Source organism: Papio anubis, chromosome 5 (genome assembly GCF_008728515.1).
Source record: "Papio anubis isolate 15944 chromosome 5, Panubis1.0, whole genome shotgun sequence".
Classification (NCBI taxonomy): domain Eukaryota; kingdom Metazoa; phylum Chordata; class Mammalia; order Primates; family Cercopithecidae; genus Papio; species Papio anubis.
In genome coordinates, this window is record NC_044980.1 from 127534869 (window position 1) to 127553774 (window position 18906).

The window sequence follows — 18906 nt, forward strand, 5'->3', positions numbered from 1 at the left end:
CCCATGCCCTTTTCAGTATTTGGAATTGTCAGTCCTTTAAATTTTTGCCAACTGGACAGATGTGTAATAATAATATTGTTATTGTTTCAGTTTGCATTTCCGTGATTAATAATGAAGTTGGAGTTGAATACTTTTTTTTTTTTTTGGAGACAGAGTCTCACTCTGTTGCCCAGGCTGGAGTGCAGAGGCACAATCTCAGTTCACTGCAAGCTCTGCCTGTGGGGTTCAAGCAATTTTCCTGCCTCAGCCTCCCAAGTAGCTGGGATTGCAGGTTCCCGCCACCATACCAAGCTAATTTTTGTATTTTTAGTGGAGATAGGATTTTGGCATGTTTGCCGAACTGATCTGGAACTCCTGACCTCAAGTGATCTGCCCACCTCGGCCTCCCAAAGTGCTGGGATTACAGGCGTGAGCCACCGCGCCCAGCCAAGACTTGTCTTAAAAGTTACAGAAATTAGGCTGGGTGCGGTGGCTCATGCCTGTAATCCCAGCACTTTGGGAGGCCGAGGTGGGCGGATCACCTGAGGTCGGGAGTTCGTGACCAGCCTGACCAATGTGGAGAAACCCCATCTCTACTAAAAATACAAAATTAGCTGGGCGTGGTGATATGCCTGTAATCCCAGCTACTCAGGAGACTAAGACAGGAGAATAGCTTGAAACCAGGAGGTGGAGGTTGCAGTGAGCAAAGATTGTGCCATTGCACTCCAGCCTGGGCAACAAGAGTGAAACTCCTTCTCAAAAAAAAAAAAAAAAAAAAAAAAACCAAAAAGTTACAGAAATTAAGACAATGTGCAATTTGTGTAGCAGTGGACAAACAGATTAGTGAACCATGTAAAGAGCCCAGAAACACATCCATACACATGGTAATTTGATTAGGTGACAGAGGTGGTGCTGTAATAAGTGGAGAATTTTTTTTTTTTTTTTTTGAGACAAAGTCTCATTCTGTTGCCCAGGCTGGAATGTAATGGTGCCATCTCGGCTCACTGCAACCTCTGCCTCGTGAGTTCAAGCAATTCTCCTGCCTCAGCCTCCTGAGTAGCTGGGACTTACAGGCGTGTGCCAACATGCCCGGCTAATTTTTTTTATTTTTTAGTAGAGATGGGGTTTCACTGTGTTAGCGAGAATGGTCTCGATCTCCTGACCTTATGATCCACCCGCCTCGGCCTTCCAAAGTGCTAGGATTACAGGCGTGAGCCACCAAGCCTGGCCAGAAAATTAAAAAAATTTTTCTAGGGATATCTAGTATCCTTTTATGAAATAAGACTGCCTACCATATTTTGTGAACAAAAAGCAATTCCAAGCAAAGACGAAATTAGATGGCAAAATTCTAAACCTTTTAAAAGTTTGTACTAGAGAGTATCTTCTTCACCTCTAGGTATCTTACATCAAATCTGGAAGGATTTCTAAACTACTTTAAAAAGCACCAGTTATAAAGGAGAAAAAAGATGGACTAATTTGATTACATTAAAATTAAGAAATTTTATTCGTTATGAGATGCCGTAAGTTGGGGTGCATAAACAAGTTGGGTTTATTCCAAGGATGGCAGGTTATTTTAACATTAGAAAATCGTTAGAAGGCCAGGTGAAGTGGCTCACGCCTGTAATCCCAGCACTTTGGGAGGCCGAGGCGGGTGGATCACAAGGTCAGGAGTTTGAGACCAGCCTGACCAACATGGTGAAACCTCATCTTTACTAAAAATAAAAAATTATTTATTTTTTTATTTATAGTAAAATAAAAAAATTATTTTACTAAAAATAAAAAATTAGCCAGATGTGGGATCACAGGTGGCACACACCTGTGATCCCAGCTGCTTGGGAGGCTGAGGCAGGAGAATCGCTTGAAACCGGGAGGCAGAGATTTCAGTGAGCCGAGATTGTGCCACTGCACTCCAGGTTGGCCGACAGAGAGAGACTCCGTCTCAAGCCCCCAAAAATCGTTAGAACATTAGAGCATTCAAAATGCGTGTCCCTTGGGATTTTAAATGTTACTACATATAAATTATCTTGCAGAATATAGGTCTGTTTCTTCATTTATCACATTTTAACTATCCTACCTAAATTTTGTTGTTTGTATATAGTATGTTCAAGTATTTAGTAATGTTTCCCATTTGTGTCATGGGATTAATCATGGAATTAATTTTTTTCATTATATTTTCTTTCTTTTTTTTTTTTTGAGATGGAGTCTTGCTCATCGCCCCAGGCTGGAGTGCAGTGGCACAATCTTGGCTCACTGCAAGCTCCGCCTCCCGGGTTCACACCATTTTCCTGCCTCAGCCTCTCGAGTAGCTGGGACTACAGGCGCCCACCACCACGCCTGGCTAATTTTTTGTATTTTTAGCAGAGATGGGGTTTCACCATGTTAGCCAGGATGGTCTCGATAGCCTGACCTTGTGGTCCGCCCACCTTGGCCTCCCAAAGTGCTGGTGTGAGCCACCGTGCCCGGCCCATTATATTTTCAAGTTTTTTTTTTTTTTTTTGAGACGGAGTCTCGCCCTGTCGCCCAGGCTGGAGTGCAGTGGCTGGATTTCAGCTCACTGCAACCTCCGCCTTCCGGGTTCAAGCAATTCTCCTGCCTTGGCCTCCCACCCCCAAATAGCTGGGATTACAGGCTCCTGTCACCAAGCCTGGCTAATTTTTGTATTTTTAGTAGAGACAGGGTTTCACCATGTTGGTCAGACTGGTCTAGAACTCCTGACCTCATGTGATCCACTTGCCTGGACCTCCCAAAGGGCTGGGATTACAGGCGTGAGCCACCGTGCCCTGCCGAGATGGGGTTTCACCATGTTGACCAGGATGGTTTCAATCTCCTGACCTTGTGATCTGCCTGCCTCGGCCTCTCAAAGTGCTGGGATTACGGGCGTGAGCCACTGTGCCTGGCCTCCAGGTGTTTATTAATGGAATATGAAAACACAGTTGACTCTTAGAAGTTTATTTCTTACCTAAATAGTGGAATACAAATCTAGTAAGTGTATTTATGTATTTTTTGTTTTAATTTAATAGAGATGACATCTCACTATATTATCCTGGCTGGTCTCGAACTCCTGGGCTCAAATGATCTTCCTGCCTTGGCCTCCCAAAATGCTGAGATTACAGGCATGAGCCACTATGTCTGACCTATGTCTTTTTTTTTTTTTTTTGAAGAGACAGGGTCTCACTTTGTCACCCAAGCTGGAGTGCAGTGATGGGATCATAACTAACTGCAGCCTCGAACTACTGGGCTCAAGTAATCGTCTTGTCTCTGCCTCCTCAGTAGGTAGGGCTGCAGGTGCACACCACTATACCGAGCTAATTCTTAGAATTTTTTGGAAAGATTGGATCTTGTTATGTTGCCCTGGCTGATCTCTTTAACTCCTGTTTTCAATTGATCCTCCTGCCTTGGCCTCCCAAAGCATTGGGAATGTAAGTGTGAGCTACCTCACCCCACCTGTAAAAGTATTTTAAGGCCGGGCAAGGTGGCTCATGCCTATAATCCCAGGCATGAGGAATATTAATATTATAATATTCCTCTAATACTAGAGGCTGAGGCGGGCAGATCACCTGAGGTTAGAAGTTCAAGACCAGCCTGGCCAACATGGTGAAAACCTGTCTCTACTGGAAATACAAAAAAACCTGTCTCTACTAGAAATACAAGGCCGGGTGCAGTGACTCACGCCTGTAATCTCATCACTTTGGGAGGCCAAGACGGGCGGATCACGAGGTCAGGAAATCAAGACCATCCTGGCTAACACGGTGAAACCCCGTCTCTACTAAAAATACAAAAAAACTAGCCTGGCGTAGTGGCGGGCGCCTGTAGTCCCAGCTACTCGGGAGGCTGAGGCAGGAGAATGGCGTGAAGCCGGGAGGCGGAGCTTGCAGTGAGCCGAGATCACGCCACCGCACTCCAGCCTGGGCGACTGAGCAAGACTCTGTCTCAAAAAAAAAAAACCACAAAAATTGTGAGTGTGGTGGCTTGCACCTGTAATCTCAGCTGTTTGAGAGTCTGTGACAGGAGAATCGCTTGAGTCCGAGAGGTGGAGGTTGCAATGAGCCGATATCACGCCGTTGCACTCCATTCCAGGCGACCGAGTGAGACACTGTCTCAAAAAGAAAAAAAGTATTTAATAATGAATGTTTCTAAGCACAAATGAATGATATTTCTCTTGTCTCTTTTATTTTTTTGGTAGATCTAGGTCCAAAGAGAAAACTGATGGTGGGGAAAGCTCTAAAGAGAAGAAAAAAGACAAAGATGACAAGGAGGATGAAAAAGAAAAAGATGCTGGCGTATGTTTATTAATTTAAAAATAATTGTATATCATACTTGTTTCTTTCTCTTTTTTTTTTTTTTTTTTTTTTTGAGAAAGGGTTTTCGTTTTGTCCCCCAGGCTGGAGTGCAGTGGCGCGATCTCGGCTCACTGCAAGCTCCGCCTCCCGGGTTCACGCCATTCTCCTGCCTCAGCCTCCCGAGTAGCTGGGACTACAGGCGCCCACAACCGCGCCCGGCTAATTTTTTGTATTTTTAGTAGAGACGGAGTTTCACTGTGGTCTCGATCTCCTGACCTTGTGATCCGCCCGCCTCGGCCTCCCAAAGTGCTGGGATTACAGGCGTGAGCCACCGCGCCCGGCCTCTTTCTCTTTTTTTTGAGGTAAGAGTCTCGCTGTGTTGCCCAGGCTGGAGTGCTGCAGTGGCACATTCTCGGCTCACTACAACCTCCGCCTCCTGAGTTCAAACGATTCTCTTGCCTCAGCCTCCCAAGTAGTTGGGACTACAGGCATGCATCAGACTTGTTTCTATGGGCTGGGTGCAGTGGCTCATGCCTGTAATCCCAGCATTTTGGGAGGGCAAGGTGGGCGGATCATGAGGTCAGGAGAGCAAAACCATCCTGGCTAACAGGGTGAAATCCTGTCTTTACTAAAAATACAAAAAAAAATTAGCCGGATGTGGTAGCAGGCGCCTGTAGTCCCAGCTACTTGGGAGGCTGAGGCAGGAGAATGGCGTGAACCCGGGAGGCGGAGCTTGCAGTGAGCTGAGACTGGGCCACTACAGCCTGGGCGACAGAGCAAGACTCCGTCTCAAAAACAAAAACAAACTTGTTTCTATGACGACAAATTTTTTCTTTTTAATGCTGTAAGCTTTATTTTAAAATAACCAGTTGTGAAAGATAAAAAGGAAGATTAAATAATATTTACCCCTGTGGGAAAATTTTCCAAAAGAAGTTGCACATCTATACACATTATCTCTTTTTACATAAAAATGTGGTCTTACCATATGAACATTATCAGTTGCCTTCCAAAAAATTTGTATAAATTTAGACTTAAGGCTGGGCACGGTGGCTCATGCCTGTAATCTCACCACTTTGGGAGGCCAAGGCAGGTGGATCACCTGAGGTGAGGAGTTCTAGACCAGCCTGACCAATATGGTAAAACCCCATCACTACTAAAAATACAAAAATTAGCCAGACGTGGTGGCACGTGCCTGTAATCCCTGCTACTTGGGAGACTGAGGCAGGAGAATCACTTGAACCTGGGAGGTAGAGGTTGCATGAGCCAAAATCGCACTATTGCACTCCAGCCTGGGCAACAAGAGCGAAACTCTGTCTCACAAAAAGCTTGAAGGCCGGGCGTGGTGGCTCATACCTGTAATCCCAGCACTTTGGGAGGCCAAGGTGGGTAGATCACGAGGTCAAGAGATTGTGACCTCTTGGCCACCGTGGTGAAACCTTGTCTCTACTAAAAATACAAAGATTAGCTGGTTGTGGATGCGCGTGCCTGTAATCCCAGCTACTCGGGAGGCTGCGGCAGGAGAACGTCTTGAACCCAGGACTTGGAGATTGCAATTAGCCAAGATCCAGCCAGTGCACTCCAGCCTGGTGACAGCGAGACTGTCTGAAAAAAAAGATTTAGACTTAGGAATTTAGACATGATGCCAGGTGCTGTGGCTCATGCCTGTAATCCCAGGAATTTGGGAGGCTGAGGCAGGCAGATCACTTGAGGTCAGGAGTTCAAGACCAGCCTGCCAACACAGTGAGACTCTGTTGCTACTAAAAATACAAAATTAGCCAGGTGTGGTGGCATGTGCCTGTAATCCCAGTTTCTCGGGAGCTTGAACCTGGGAGGCGGAGATTTCATTGAGCCGAGTTCATGCCACTGCACTCCAGCCTGGGTGACAGCAAGACTGTCTCAAAAAAACCCCAGAACCAAAAAACCAAAAAAAAGAATTTAGACGTGAATACATTTGTTTCTGTACATCCTTGCCCCCATGGGAATTTCAAAGTTTAATTTTTCCAATCTCTTAGGAAGTGATTGATATTCCTTATATTCAGCTGCATATCTTAAATGAGTGAATATTTAAATGCTGTGAATATAATATGTATTTATAATTTAATAAGAATGTATTTTCTAATTTTTTTTTTTTTTTTTGAGACAGTTTTGCTCTTGTTTCCCAGACTGGAGTGCAATGGCGTGATCTAGGCTCACCGCAACCTCCACCTCCTGGGTTCAAGCTATTCTCCTGCCTTAGCCTCCCGAGTAGCTGGAATTACAGGCATGTGCCACCATGCCTGGCTAATTTTGTATTTTTAGTAGAGACGGGGTTTCTCCATGTTGGTCAGGCTGGTCTCAAACTCCCAACCTCAGGTGTTCCACCTGCCTCGGCCTCCCAAAGTGCTGAGATTACAGGTGTGAGCCACCGCATCTGGCCATTTTCTCAAGTTTATTAACCATTTTCACTTTTATTTGAATGGCATATTCGTATCTTTTGCCGATTTTGTTTTTATTTATTTATTTATTTGTTATTTTTTTGAGATGGAGTCTTGCTCTGTCACCCAGGCTAGAGTGCAGTGGTGTGATCTCGGCTCACTGCAACCTCTGCCTCCTTTGTTCAAGCAATTCCCCTGCCTCAGCCTCCCGAGTAGCTGGGATTACAGGCGCATGCCACCATGCCCAGCTATTTTTTTTGTATTTTTTGTAGAGATGGGATTTCCCCATGTTGGCCAGACTGGTCTCGAACTCCTGCCTTCAGGCAATCTGCCCGCCTCTGCCTCCCAAAGTGCTGGGATTACAAGCATGAGCCTGGCCTATTCATTTTTTTTGAGATGGAGTTCTGCTCTTGTTGCCGAGGCTGGAGTACAATGGCGTGATCTCAGCTCGCTGCAACCTCCGCCTCCTGAGTTGAAGCAATTCTCCTGCGTCAGCCTCCTGAGTAGCTGGGACTACAGGAATGGGGAACCATGCCCAGCTAATTTTGTGTTTTTAGTAGAGACAGGGTTTCACCATTTTGGCAAGGCCGGTCTTTACTTCCTGACCTCAAGGGATCCACCCACCTCAGCTTCCACAGTGCTGGGATCACAGGTGTAAGCCACCGTGCCTGGCCATAAACTTTTATTTTCTTTTATTTATTTACTTTTTTTGAAACGGAGTCTTGCTCTGTCGCTCAGGCTGGAGTGCAGTGGCCAGATCTCAGCTCACTGCAAGCTCCGCCTCCTGGGTTTACGCCATTCTCCTGCCTCAGCCTCCCGAGTAGCTGGGACTACAGGTGCCCGCCACCTCGCCCTGCTAGTTTTTTGTATTTTTTTTAGTAGAGACAGGGTTTTACTGTGTTAGCCAGGATGGTCTCGATCTCCTGACTTCGTGATCCTCCCGTCTTGGCCTCCCAAAGTGCTAGGATTACAGGCTTGAGCCACCACGCTCGGCCTAAACTTTTATTTTCTTAATAACACAGTCTCCCTTTGTTGCCGAGGCTGATCTCAACCTCCTGTGCTCAAGGGATCCTCTAGCCTCAGCTTCCCAAGTAGCTGGGACCACAGACATGTACCACGTGCCTGGTCACAAAATTTCTTTATCATGTTGATGTCATTTACTTTCTAGCTTGTAATAGAAAATTGCTTTTCATAGAGGCAGTTTTGGAGGAGTTTGGGGGACTAAAATTGACAATAACTGGGAAACTTTTCTTGCTTATTGCTTTAGTTTGTATTGTTAGGAAGAAATAAAATTTATGTGTGCATAATGCAAGTAAAATTAGATTAATTTATGGTGTTTGAAATATATCTTTTGGCTTTCTTATTTGAAGATGCTTTTTTTGTGATTTCATTTTGGTAATATATTTGTGCGTATATTTATAAAGGTGTGTGATTTAAGTCTACCCTGAGGAGTTTGTATAAATGCCTTTTTACCCCTTCTTTATACTTTGAAGAACTTACTGGAATGTCACTTGGAGCAAAGTTATTAAATTTGATTTTTCTTTTTATTTTTCTCCATCTCTTTCTTTATTTTATTCCCCAAGAACTTTGACCAGAATAAGCTGGAAGAAGAAATGAGAAAGCGAAAAGAAAGAGTAGAAAAATGGCGAGAAGAGCAACGTAAAAAGGCTATGGAAAACATAGGAGAACTGAAAAAGGAAATCGAAGAGATGAAACAAGGGAAAAAATGGAGTTTAGAGGACGATGATGGTATATTTTTTTAGCCTGATAGCCTGTATAAAAACTCATGTAGAATATTGTATGAATAATATTTTGTAAGGGATTTTTAATCTTTTTTATTGTTGAAAACTATGCATAATACACTATTTACCATTTTCTTCTTTTTTTTTGAGACCGAGTCTCGCTCTGTTGCCCAGGCTGGAGTGCAGTGGCGCAATCTTGGCTCACTGCAAGCTCTGCCTCCCAGGTTCACACCATTCTCCTGCCTCAGCCTCCCAAGTAGCTGGGACTACAGGCGCCCGCCACCACGCCCAGCTAATTTTTTGTATTTTTAGTAGAGATGGGGTTTCACCGTGTTAGCCAGGATGGTCTCAGTCTCCTGACCTCGTGATCCGCCTGCCTTGGCCTCCCAAAGTGCTGGGATTACAGGTGTGAGCCAACACGCCTGGCCCTGTTTACCATTTTCATCATTTTCAAGTTTCAATTTGGTGATAAATACATTTGTAGTGTTGTGCAGTCATTGCCACTGTCTGTTTCCATGACTTTTTGGTCATTCCATGCAGAAACTCTGCACCTTTTAAATAACTCTATGGCGCCTTTTCGCGCTACCTCTTACAACCTTTGTTCTGTTTTCTGTCTCTGAATTTGTTTGGTCTAGCTACCTCACATAAGTGGAATCATGATAAATACTTATCTTTTTGTGTCTGGCTTATTTCACTTAGCATAATGTTTTCAGGGTACATGTATGTTGTAGCATCTCGGAATTTCCTTTTTTATATGGCTGAATAATAGTTCACTGTATATATGTATGCCAAGTTTTGTTTGTTCATTCACCTGCTGTTGGATAATTTGGTTGTTTCCACCTTTTTGTTATTGTGAGTAATGCTCCTGTGGCCATTGGTGTATAAATATCTGTTTGAGTCTCTGTATTGAGTTCTGTGAAGTATATACCCAGAATTGGAATTGAGATTGTAAAAGCCCCTTTTAATATTTATGTTGTAATTTGAAACATAAAATTGTGTTTAGTAAGCATCACTGATTTTACTTTAGAGTGAATCATTGAGTGCTTATGAGCATAGCCAGTAAATAGCTCTTTAATATATTACTAGCAATGTGAATGTTAATAAGGAGAGTAAATTAAGGGCATGCTTTCAAGTCCCTCCTCTGATTTTTCTATTTTTTTGGAGGTAGAGTTTCACTCTGTTGCCTAGGCTGAAGTGCAGTGGCACAGTCATGGTTCACTGCAGCCTCGACCTCCTGGGCTCAAGTGATTTTTTTGCCTCAGCCTCCAGAGTAGCCACCATGCCTGGCTGATTTTGTCTTTTTCTTTTTTCTTTTTTGACTGAGTCTCGCTCTGTCACCCAGGTGGCACTGTAGTCTGTGCCTCCGAGGTTCAAGCAATTCTCTTGAGCCTCAGCTTTTCAAGTAGCCAGGATTACAGGCACCTGCCACCATGCCTGGATAATTTTTGAGTTTTTGTATTTTTAGTACAGCTGGGGTTTTGCTATGTTGGCCAGGCTGGTTTTAAACTCCTGACCTCAGGTGATCCTCCCACTTTGGCCTCCCAAAGTGCTGGGACTACAGGTGTGAGCCACCATGCCCAGTTAATTTTGTCATTTTTTGAAGAGCCAAGGTCTCGATATGTTGCCCAGCTAGTCTCGAACTCCTGGGGTCAAGGGAGCCTGCTGCTTTGACCTTTCTCACTGCTGGGATTACAGGTGGGAGCCACTGTGCCTGGCTGCTGATGCTTCATAATTTAGGATGGAAACATTTCCCTTCATATCTGATTTTGACTTTTAAGATTTTAGTAAAGTAGAAGGTTGTATAATTTTATAGGAAAACGAGATTTTGGTTCATTTTCTGTGAAAGTTCCAAATAATGGTTTAAATAGATTCTGTCTATAAGTAGTTATGATGTCATTTTTTTTTTTTTTTGAGACGGAGTCTCGCTTTGTTGCCCACGCTTGAGTGCAGTGGCGCATCTGGCTCACTGCAGCCTCCACCTCCTGGGTTCAAGAAATTCTTTGCCTCAGCCTGCACAGTAGCTGGGATTACAGGTATACACTGCCACGCCCAACTAATTTTTTTGTATTTTTAGTAGAGATGAGGTTTCACCACATTGGCCAGGCTGGTGTCGAACTCCCAACCTTGTGATCTGCCCACCTTGGCCTATTTTTAATAGAGATAGGGTTTCACTGTGGTGGCCAGGCTGGTCTCGAACTCCTGGCCTTGTGATCTGCCTCCCAAAGCACTGGGATTACAAGTGTGAGCCATCACGCCCCGCCAAGTAGTCATGATATCTTAATTCAAGACAATCTAATCTTTTCTACATAACTAAGATACGCCGTCTTCTGTGATTGAAAGGTATTGAAAGAGAAGAAATACAGTTGACCCTTGAACAACTTGGTAGCTCAGCACTCCAACCTCCCTACGCAGTGAAATATCCATATATAACTTTTTACTCCCCAGAAACTAAGCATTACCTGCTTACTGTTCACCAGTAACATGAACAGTTGAATAACACATACTTTGTATGCTTTATGTATTAAATACTATATTCTTTTAATATGGTAAGCTGGAGAAAAGAATGTTATTAAGAGAATTAATAGGCCGGGCACGCTGGTGCACGCCTGTAATCCCAGTGCTTTGGGAGGCCAAGGCGGGCAGTTCACAAGGTCAAGAGATCAAGATCCTGGCCAACGTGGTGAAACTCCATCTCTACTAAAAATACAAAAATTAGCTGGACCTGGTGGCACACATCTGTAGTCCCAGCTACTTGGGAGGCTGAGGCAGGAGAATCACTTGAACCTGAGAGATGGAGGTTGTAGTCAGTGAGCCGAGATCACGCCACTGCACTCCAGACTGGCGACAGAGCGAAACTCTGTCTCGGAAAAAAAAAAGAATTACAAGAAAGAGAAAATATATTTACTGTCCATTAAGTTGAAGTGGGTCATCTTAAAAGTCTTCATTCTTGTTGTCTTCACATTGAGTAGGCTGAGAAGGAAGAAGAGGAGGAGGAGTTGATCTTCTCTCTGGGGTGGCAAAGGCAGAAGAAAATTTACTTCCATGTGGACCCATGCAGTTCAAACCTATGTTGTTCAGGGATCAACTGTAATTGAAAATGTCATTTAGCAGACGTGATGGCTCATGCCTGTACTCCTAGGACTTTGGGAGGCTGAGGTGGGTGGATCACGAGGTCAGGAGTTTGAGACCAGCCTGACAAACATGGTGAGACCTCGTCTCTATTAACTACAAAAATTAGCCAGGTGTGGTGGCGTGTGCCTGTAATCCTAGCTACTCAGGAGGCTGAGGCAGGAGAATTGCTTGAACCCAAGATGCAGAGGTTGCAGTAAGCTGAGATCGTGACTGCACTCCAGCCTGGGCCACAGAGCGAGACTCTGTCTCAAAAAAAAGAAAAACAAAAGAAAGCTCATGCCTGTAATCCCAGCACTTAGGGAGGCTGAGGCGGGCGGATAACGAGGTCAGGAGTTTGAGACCATCCTCGCTAACATGGTGAAACCCTGTCTCTACTAAAAATACAAAAGATTAGCCAGGCGTGGTGGGCCCCTATAGTGGCAGGTACTTGTGAGGCTGAGGCAAGAGAATGGTGTGAACCTGGGAGGCGAAGCTTGCAGGGAGCAGAGATTGTGCCACTGCACTCCAGCCTGGGCGACAGAGCGAGACTCCATCTCAAAAAAAAAAAAAAAAGAGGAAACAAAGAAACAAAAAAAGTCATTTAGCAGAGAAAGTTTGTAGTTCTGCATCCAGCTGTATAGCTGTAAAATCTATTATTGGAGATCATCTTTTTTGGCATAATTAATCTTTTGACCCTTTTACAACCAAACAATTTATATTTTATTCATATTTATTTTGTCATTGTTAATATTCAAAAGTAATACATGCTTCATGTAAAAATGGAAAAACCTCCGAAAGTGAGCATTTGAACTGCTGGATTGCTGGAGTAATTGGAAAAGGGGTGTTTGGGCAGTGGGAGAAAAGGTTAGAGAGGTGGGGTGTGGTCTGATTGTGAAATATTGCATATTGAAACAGATGTTTAAAGAAAGTGTATTCTGGTATTTTAGATGATGAAGATGATCCTGCAGAAGCTGAAAAGGAAGGAAATGAAATGGAGGGTGAGGAGTTAGATCCATTAGATGCTTACATGGAAGAAGTGAAAGAGGAAGTAAAAAAATTTAACATGAGAAGTGTAAAAGGTGGTGGGGGAAATGAAAAGGTATGGAATTTCTTATTTTTAAAGATTTCTATTTCCTTTTGGGTAACTTGAATTCTCCATTGCATTGTCCTACTGATTTGCATGATTTTATAAAGCTAACAGTTTTCTTTCTCCTCATCTGAGAGATGGCAGTACTTTTTCTAAGTACCAGAGATACTGGCAAATTTTAGCTCTAAGTGTTCTTTCAAAAGTCACTCTTTTAACACCATCACCTTTGTTTAATATCTTTGCTTACATATTAACCTTTTTAATAAGTTCTCTGGAGACTTATCTAGCACTCCTGTCTTTGATACTCTTTTTTTTTTTTGAAACAGTCTCTCTCTGTTGCCCAGGCTGGAGTGCAGTGGTGTTTTCTTGGCTCACTGCAACCTCCACCTCCCAGGCCTGTGCAGTCTACCTACCTCAGCCTCCCAAGTAGCTGCAACTACATGTGTGAACCACCACTCCTGGCTAATTTTTGTATTTTGGTAGAGATGAGGTTTTACCATGTTGCTTAGGCTGGTCTCGAATTCCTGGCCTCAAGTGATCCACCTGCCTTGGCCTCCCAATATCCTGGGATTACAGGCATGAGCCACCATGCCCACCTGCATCTTTGATACCCCTTGACGACCTTCACTTTATTCTTTTTTTCCTCTTTTTCATAGCATTTATTACATTTTGACAAATTATATTTTTTTGTGTTTACAGTGTGTCCCTTCTCCCTTCTAAAATGTAAGCACTCTAAGGGCAGTGACTTTTACCTGTTTTATTTATTGGTTTATTCAGGCTCCCAGTACAAGCCCCTGGCTTGCCTAGTGATTGGAAAATACCATTTAGTAGTATTTTGTTTCATTTTTAAAATTTATTTATTTATTTATTTATTTATTTATTTATTTTTTTTTTCTGAGACAGAGTCTCGCTCTATTGCCCAAGCTGGAGTGCAGTGGTGCAATCTTGGCTTACTGCAACCTCCGCCTCCCGAGTTCAAGTGATTCTCCTGCCTCAACCTCCCAAGTAGCTGGGATTATAGATGCCTGCCACTATGCCTGGCTAGGTTTAGTATTTTTAGTGGAGACCGGGTTTCACCATGTTGGTCAGGCTGGTCACGAACTCTTGACCTCAGGTGATCCTCCCACCTTGGCCTCCCAAAGTGCTGGGATTACAGGTGTGAACCACCATGCCCAGCCTCATTTTATTTTTTTATATTAATTTAATTTATTTTTTTGAGATGGAGTATCGCTTTTGTTGCCTAGGCTGGAGTGCAGTGGCACAGTCTTAGCTCACTGCAACCTCCACCTCCTGGGTTCAAGTGATTCTTCTGCCTCAACTTCCTGAGTAGCTGGGATTACAGGCCCTTGCCACCACGCCCAGCTAATTTTTGTATTTTTAGTGGAGATGAGGTTTCACCATGTTGGCCAGGCTGGTCTTGAACTCCTGACCTCAGGTGAGCCACCTCCCTTGGCCTCCCAGTGTGCTGGGATTGCAGGCATTAGCTACTGCACCCACCCTATTTTATTTTATTTTATTTTTTTATTTTATTTATTTATGTTTTGTTTTGTTTTGTTTTGTTTTTCGAGATGGAGTCTTGCTCTGTTGCCTAGGCTGGAGTGCAGTGATAGGTACTATCTCTGCTCACTGCACCCTGTGCCTCCCAGGTTCAAGTGATTCTCCTACCTCAGCCTCCCGATTAGCTGGAATTACAAGTGCCCACCACCATACCTGGCTAATTTTTGTATTTTTAGTAGAGACGGTTTCACCATGTTGGCCATTCTGGTCTTGAATTCCTGACCTCAAGTGATCTGTCCGCCTTGGCCTTCCAAAATGCTGAGATTACAAGTGTGAGCCTCCGCACCTGGCCTTATTTTATTTTATTTTATTTTATTTTATTTTATTTTATTTTATTTTTTTTTGAGACTGAGTCTGGCTCTATCACCCAGGCTGGAGTGCGATGGCCGGATCTCAGCTCACTGCAAGCTCCGCCTCCCGGGTTCACGCCATTCTCCTGCCTCAGCCTCCCGAGTAGCTGGGACCACAGGCGCCCGCCACTTCGCCCGGCTAGTTTTTTGTATTTTTTAGTAGAGACGGGGTTTCACCGTGTTAGCCAGGATGGTCTCGATCTCCTGACCTCGTGATCCACCCGTCTCGGCCTCCCAAAGTGCTGGGATTACAGGCTTGAGCCACCGCGCCCGGCTATTTTATTTTATTTTTGAGAGGGGGTCTCGCTCTGTCGCCCAGGCTGGAGTGCAGTGGCCGGATCTCAGCTCACTGCAAGCTCCGCCTCCCGGGTTTACGCCGTTCTCCTGCCTCAGCCTCTCGAGTAGCTGGGACTACATTAGCTGGGACTACAGGCGCCCGCCACCTCGCCCCGCTAGTTTTTTGTATTTTTTAGTAGAGACGGGGTTTCACCGTGTTAGCCAGGATGGTCTTGATGTCCTGACCTCGTGATCCGCCCGTCTCGGCCTCCCAAAGCTTATTTTATTTTTTAATTAAAAAAATGTTTTTTAGCAACAGGGTCTCGCTGTGTTACCCAGGCTGGAGTGCTGCGGTGGCATGATCATACCTCATACCCCTGGGCTGAAGCGATTATTCTGCTTCAACCCTCTTAGTAGTTAGGACTACAGGCATGTACCACTACACCTGGCTAATTGTTTATAGAGGTGGAATCTCGCTCTGTTACCCAGGTTGGTCTCGAACTCCTGGACTCAAGTGATCCTCCTGTCTTGGCCTCCCAAAGTGCTGGAATTTCAGACATGAGCCTCTGTGCCCAGCCTAGTAGTAGTTTGAAAATATATAATCATACCGGATGTGGTGGCTTATGCCTGTAATCCCAACATTTTGGGAGGCCAAGGTGGACGATCACCTGAGGTCAGAAGTTAGAGATCAACCTGGCCAACATGGCAAAACACCATCTCTGCTAAAAATACAAGAATTAGCTGGGTGTGATGGCGGATGCCTCTAATCCCAGCTACTTGGGAGGCTGAGGAAGGGGAATAGGTTGAACTGGGAGCAATTAGCCTAGATCACACCACTGTACTCTAACCTGGGAAACAGAATGAGACTCAGTCTGAAAAAAAAAAAATATATATATATATATATATATTTTTATATATATATTTATATATATAATATACATATTATATATATTTATATATTATATATTTATATATTATATATTATATATATTTATATGTATATTTTATATATATTTATATGTATGTTTTATATATATTTATATGTATATTTTATATATATATATATATAATTGGGCAAGCTGGCTCATGCCTGTAATCCCAGCACTTTTGCAGGGACTTAGGTGGGTGGATTACCTGAGATAAGGAGTTCGAGACCAGCCTGCCAACATGGTGAAACCCTGTTTCTACTAAAAATACAAAACTTAGCTGAGTATAGTGGCGGGCGCCTGTAATCCCAGCTACTGGGGAGGCTGAGGCAGGAGAATTGCCTGAATCTGGGAGGCAGAGGTTACAGTGAGCTGAAATCATGCCATTGCACTCCAGCCTGGGTGACAAGAGCAAAACTTTATCTCAATAAATAAAGTATATATAATGATATTATATAGAATTATCTATAATACAGTAAATGATAAGTGGATGTATTATAAAATATAATTATATTATGCTTAAAAATTTATACAAATTAATGAGAAAAACAGTCTGTTGTTTCTATTTTCATTTAATAACTCAGTTGGCTCAATGCCCTGGCTCACAACTGCAATCCCAGAACATTTGGTAGGCTGAGGCTGGTAGATCACTGGAGCCAAGCAGTTCAAGACCAGCCTGGGCAACATAGCATGACTCTTTCTACCAAAAAGCAAAAAAAATTAACTGGGTTTGGTGATATGTGCTTATAGTCCTAGCAACTCAGGAGGACAGATGGGATGACTGCTTGAGCCCAGAAATTTGAGGTTACAGTGAGCTACGATCACACCACTCAAGCCTGGGTGATGGAGACCATGTCACTAAAAAAAGAAACTAAAGACGAAATTTTGTCAGTTATTGTGGGCTTCGGCTGTCATATAACTTGTGTTTCAGCTTTGCAAAATATTCTATATTTCTTCCTTATTTTAGAAGTCTGGGCCAACAGTCACAAAAGTTGTCACTGTTGTGACAACCAAAAAAGCAGTTGTGGATTCTGATAAGAAGAAAGGTGAGCTGATGGAGAATGACCAGGATGCCATGGAGGTGATTTTTCTTTAATTTTGACTTTGTTTATGATACTATCCTGGAAGCATTTATTAGAAAGCATTCATGGAGATGTGCTGTTCATTTATGTGAACTAGGAGAAATTCCCAGAGTTGGGAGACATTCTTGCTATTCTTAGTAGTAGTATAGTATCTAGTTAAATATCTATTTAGTGGAACATTCTGATGTCTTTCATTCCTAACTGTATGATCTTTCTGCCCCTCATCAGCTCACTTCAGGCATACAATATGGAGAGAAAAAAATGAAGTAACAATGAATTAACTTTCTTTCCATTAACACGTATTGTAAAGATTTATATAGTAAAAACAATAGCAAAACCTTATTAGAGCCGTCTCTGATCATTACTGTTTTAGCTTTATATTGGCATTTTAACTTTCTAAAGGGCAAAGAAAAAGAAAAGTAAGTTGAAAAATTCTTCAGGAGCTTCTTGATGTATTTCTAATTCAAGATGACATACATCATTTGAGGTGATTTTAAAATTAAGAGGTTTAAGTGTGCTGGAGCACTATAAAAATCTTGTGGGTCAAACAGTGTATTGCAGAAAGTAAAAAAATTAGAGTAGTTTCTAGGAGAGGAAGATTTGAAAAGCTAGGAGTATTGCTTCCCACAAGAGGAAAATAGTAATGAGCTTACCTCTTTAATTTTTTTCTTTTAAACTATAGTATTCTTCAGAGGAGGAGGAAGTTGATCTTCAGACAGCCCTTACAGGGTATCAAACAAAACAGCGAAAGCTTCTAGAACCAGTTGATCATGGAAAAATTGAATATGAGCCATTTAGGAAAAACTTCTATGTCGAAGTTCCAGAACTAGCAAAAATGTCTCAAGAAGGTAAAATTCCATTTTTTCATTTACTAACAGAAGAGGATACATTTCACATTACTCAAGAGAAATGTGGATAGTGTCTGATGAAGGAGGGTGTTTTGGAAATATTTTTAAAATGATCAAAAATTAATTGGCCAGGTGCGTTGGCTCACACCTGTAATCCCAGCACTTTGGGAGGCTGAGGTGGGCACATTGTTTGAGCTCAGAAGTTCGAGACCAGCCTGGGCAATAGAGTGAAACCCCGTCTACTAAAATATGGAAAAGTAGGCTGGACGCAGTGGCTCACGCCTGTAATCCCAGCACTTTGTGAGGCCTAGGCGGGCAGATCATGAGGTCAGTAGTTCGAGACCATCCTGGCCAATATGGTGAAACCCTGTCTACCAAAAAAAATACAAAAATTTAAAAAATTGTTTGTTTTGTTTTGAGACAGGGTCTCCCTCCATTGCCCAGGCTGGAGGCTGGAGTGCAGTGGTGCAGTCATGGCTCACTGCAGCCTTGATTTCCTACCACACCCCACATCCCCCTGACAGGCTCAGGTGATCTTCCTATGTCAGCCTCCCGAGTAACTGGGACTACAGGCATGTGCCACCACACCCAGCTAATTTTTGTACTTTTTGTTGAGGCAGGGTTTCACCATGTTGCCCAGGTTGGTCTTACAACTCCTGGGTTCAAGGGATCTGCCTGCGTCTGCCTCCCAAAGTGCTAGTTGCTAGGATTACAGGTGTGAGCCACTGGGCCTGGCATAAGAGTTAAAGATTCTTCATCTTATGCCTAATTGAAAAGTAGAAGACACCAATAGAACAATATTTAAGAACTTTTAATCTGGGTTTTGTTTTGTAGAGGTAAATGTGTTTCGATTGGAAATGGAGGGCATTACAGTTAAAGGAAAAGGTTGTCCCAAACCAATTAAATCCTGGGTCCAGTGTGGAATTTCCATGAAGATCTTAAATTCCCTCAAAAAGTAAGTGGTTGGTGGTTGTTTATGTTTTCTGTGTCTTGCTGCTCAAAATAGTCCTTTCACACCAATGTCTCCCTGAGTTACATTTTTACTCTAAAAAAAACTTACGTTTAAAAAAATTGTTTTATTGAGATACTTTATATATCAAAATTTACCCTTTAAATTATACAGCTGCTTTTTTTTTTTGTTTGAGACAGAATCTTGCTCTGGTGCCCAGGGTAGAGTACAGTGGTGCGATCTCACTGTGCTCACTGTGACCTCAGCCACCCGGGCTCAAGCAATTATCCTGCCTCAGCCTCCTG

At 43.1% G+C, this 18906-nt stretch overlaps 1 protein-coding gene across 2 annotated transcripts in view; it reads left to right on the forward strand.

The window, feature by feature from the left end:
- The window catches only part of DDX46 (DEAD-box helicase 46), an 83326-nt gene that overhangs the window by 10060 nt on the left and 54360 nt on the right, over positions 1-18906 (forward strand). For both annotated transcript variants that reach the window (XM_031666468.1, XM_031666469.1), the window contains exons 4-9: positions 4163-4259; positions 8257-8422; positions 12474-12625; positions 16690-16803; positions 17487-17652; positions 18487-18607. In XM_031666468.1, coding sequence (XP_031522328.1) covers positions 4163-4259; positions 8257-8422; positions 12474-12625; positions 16690-16803; positions 17487-17652; positions 18487-18607 — 816 coding nt within the window. The remainder of the gene's footprint in view (positions 1-4162; positions 4260-8256; positions 8423-12473; positions 12626-16689; positions 16804-17486; positions 17653-18486; positions 18608-18906) is intronic.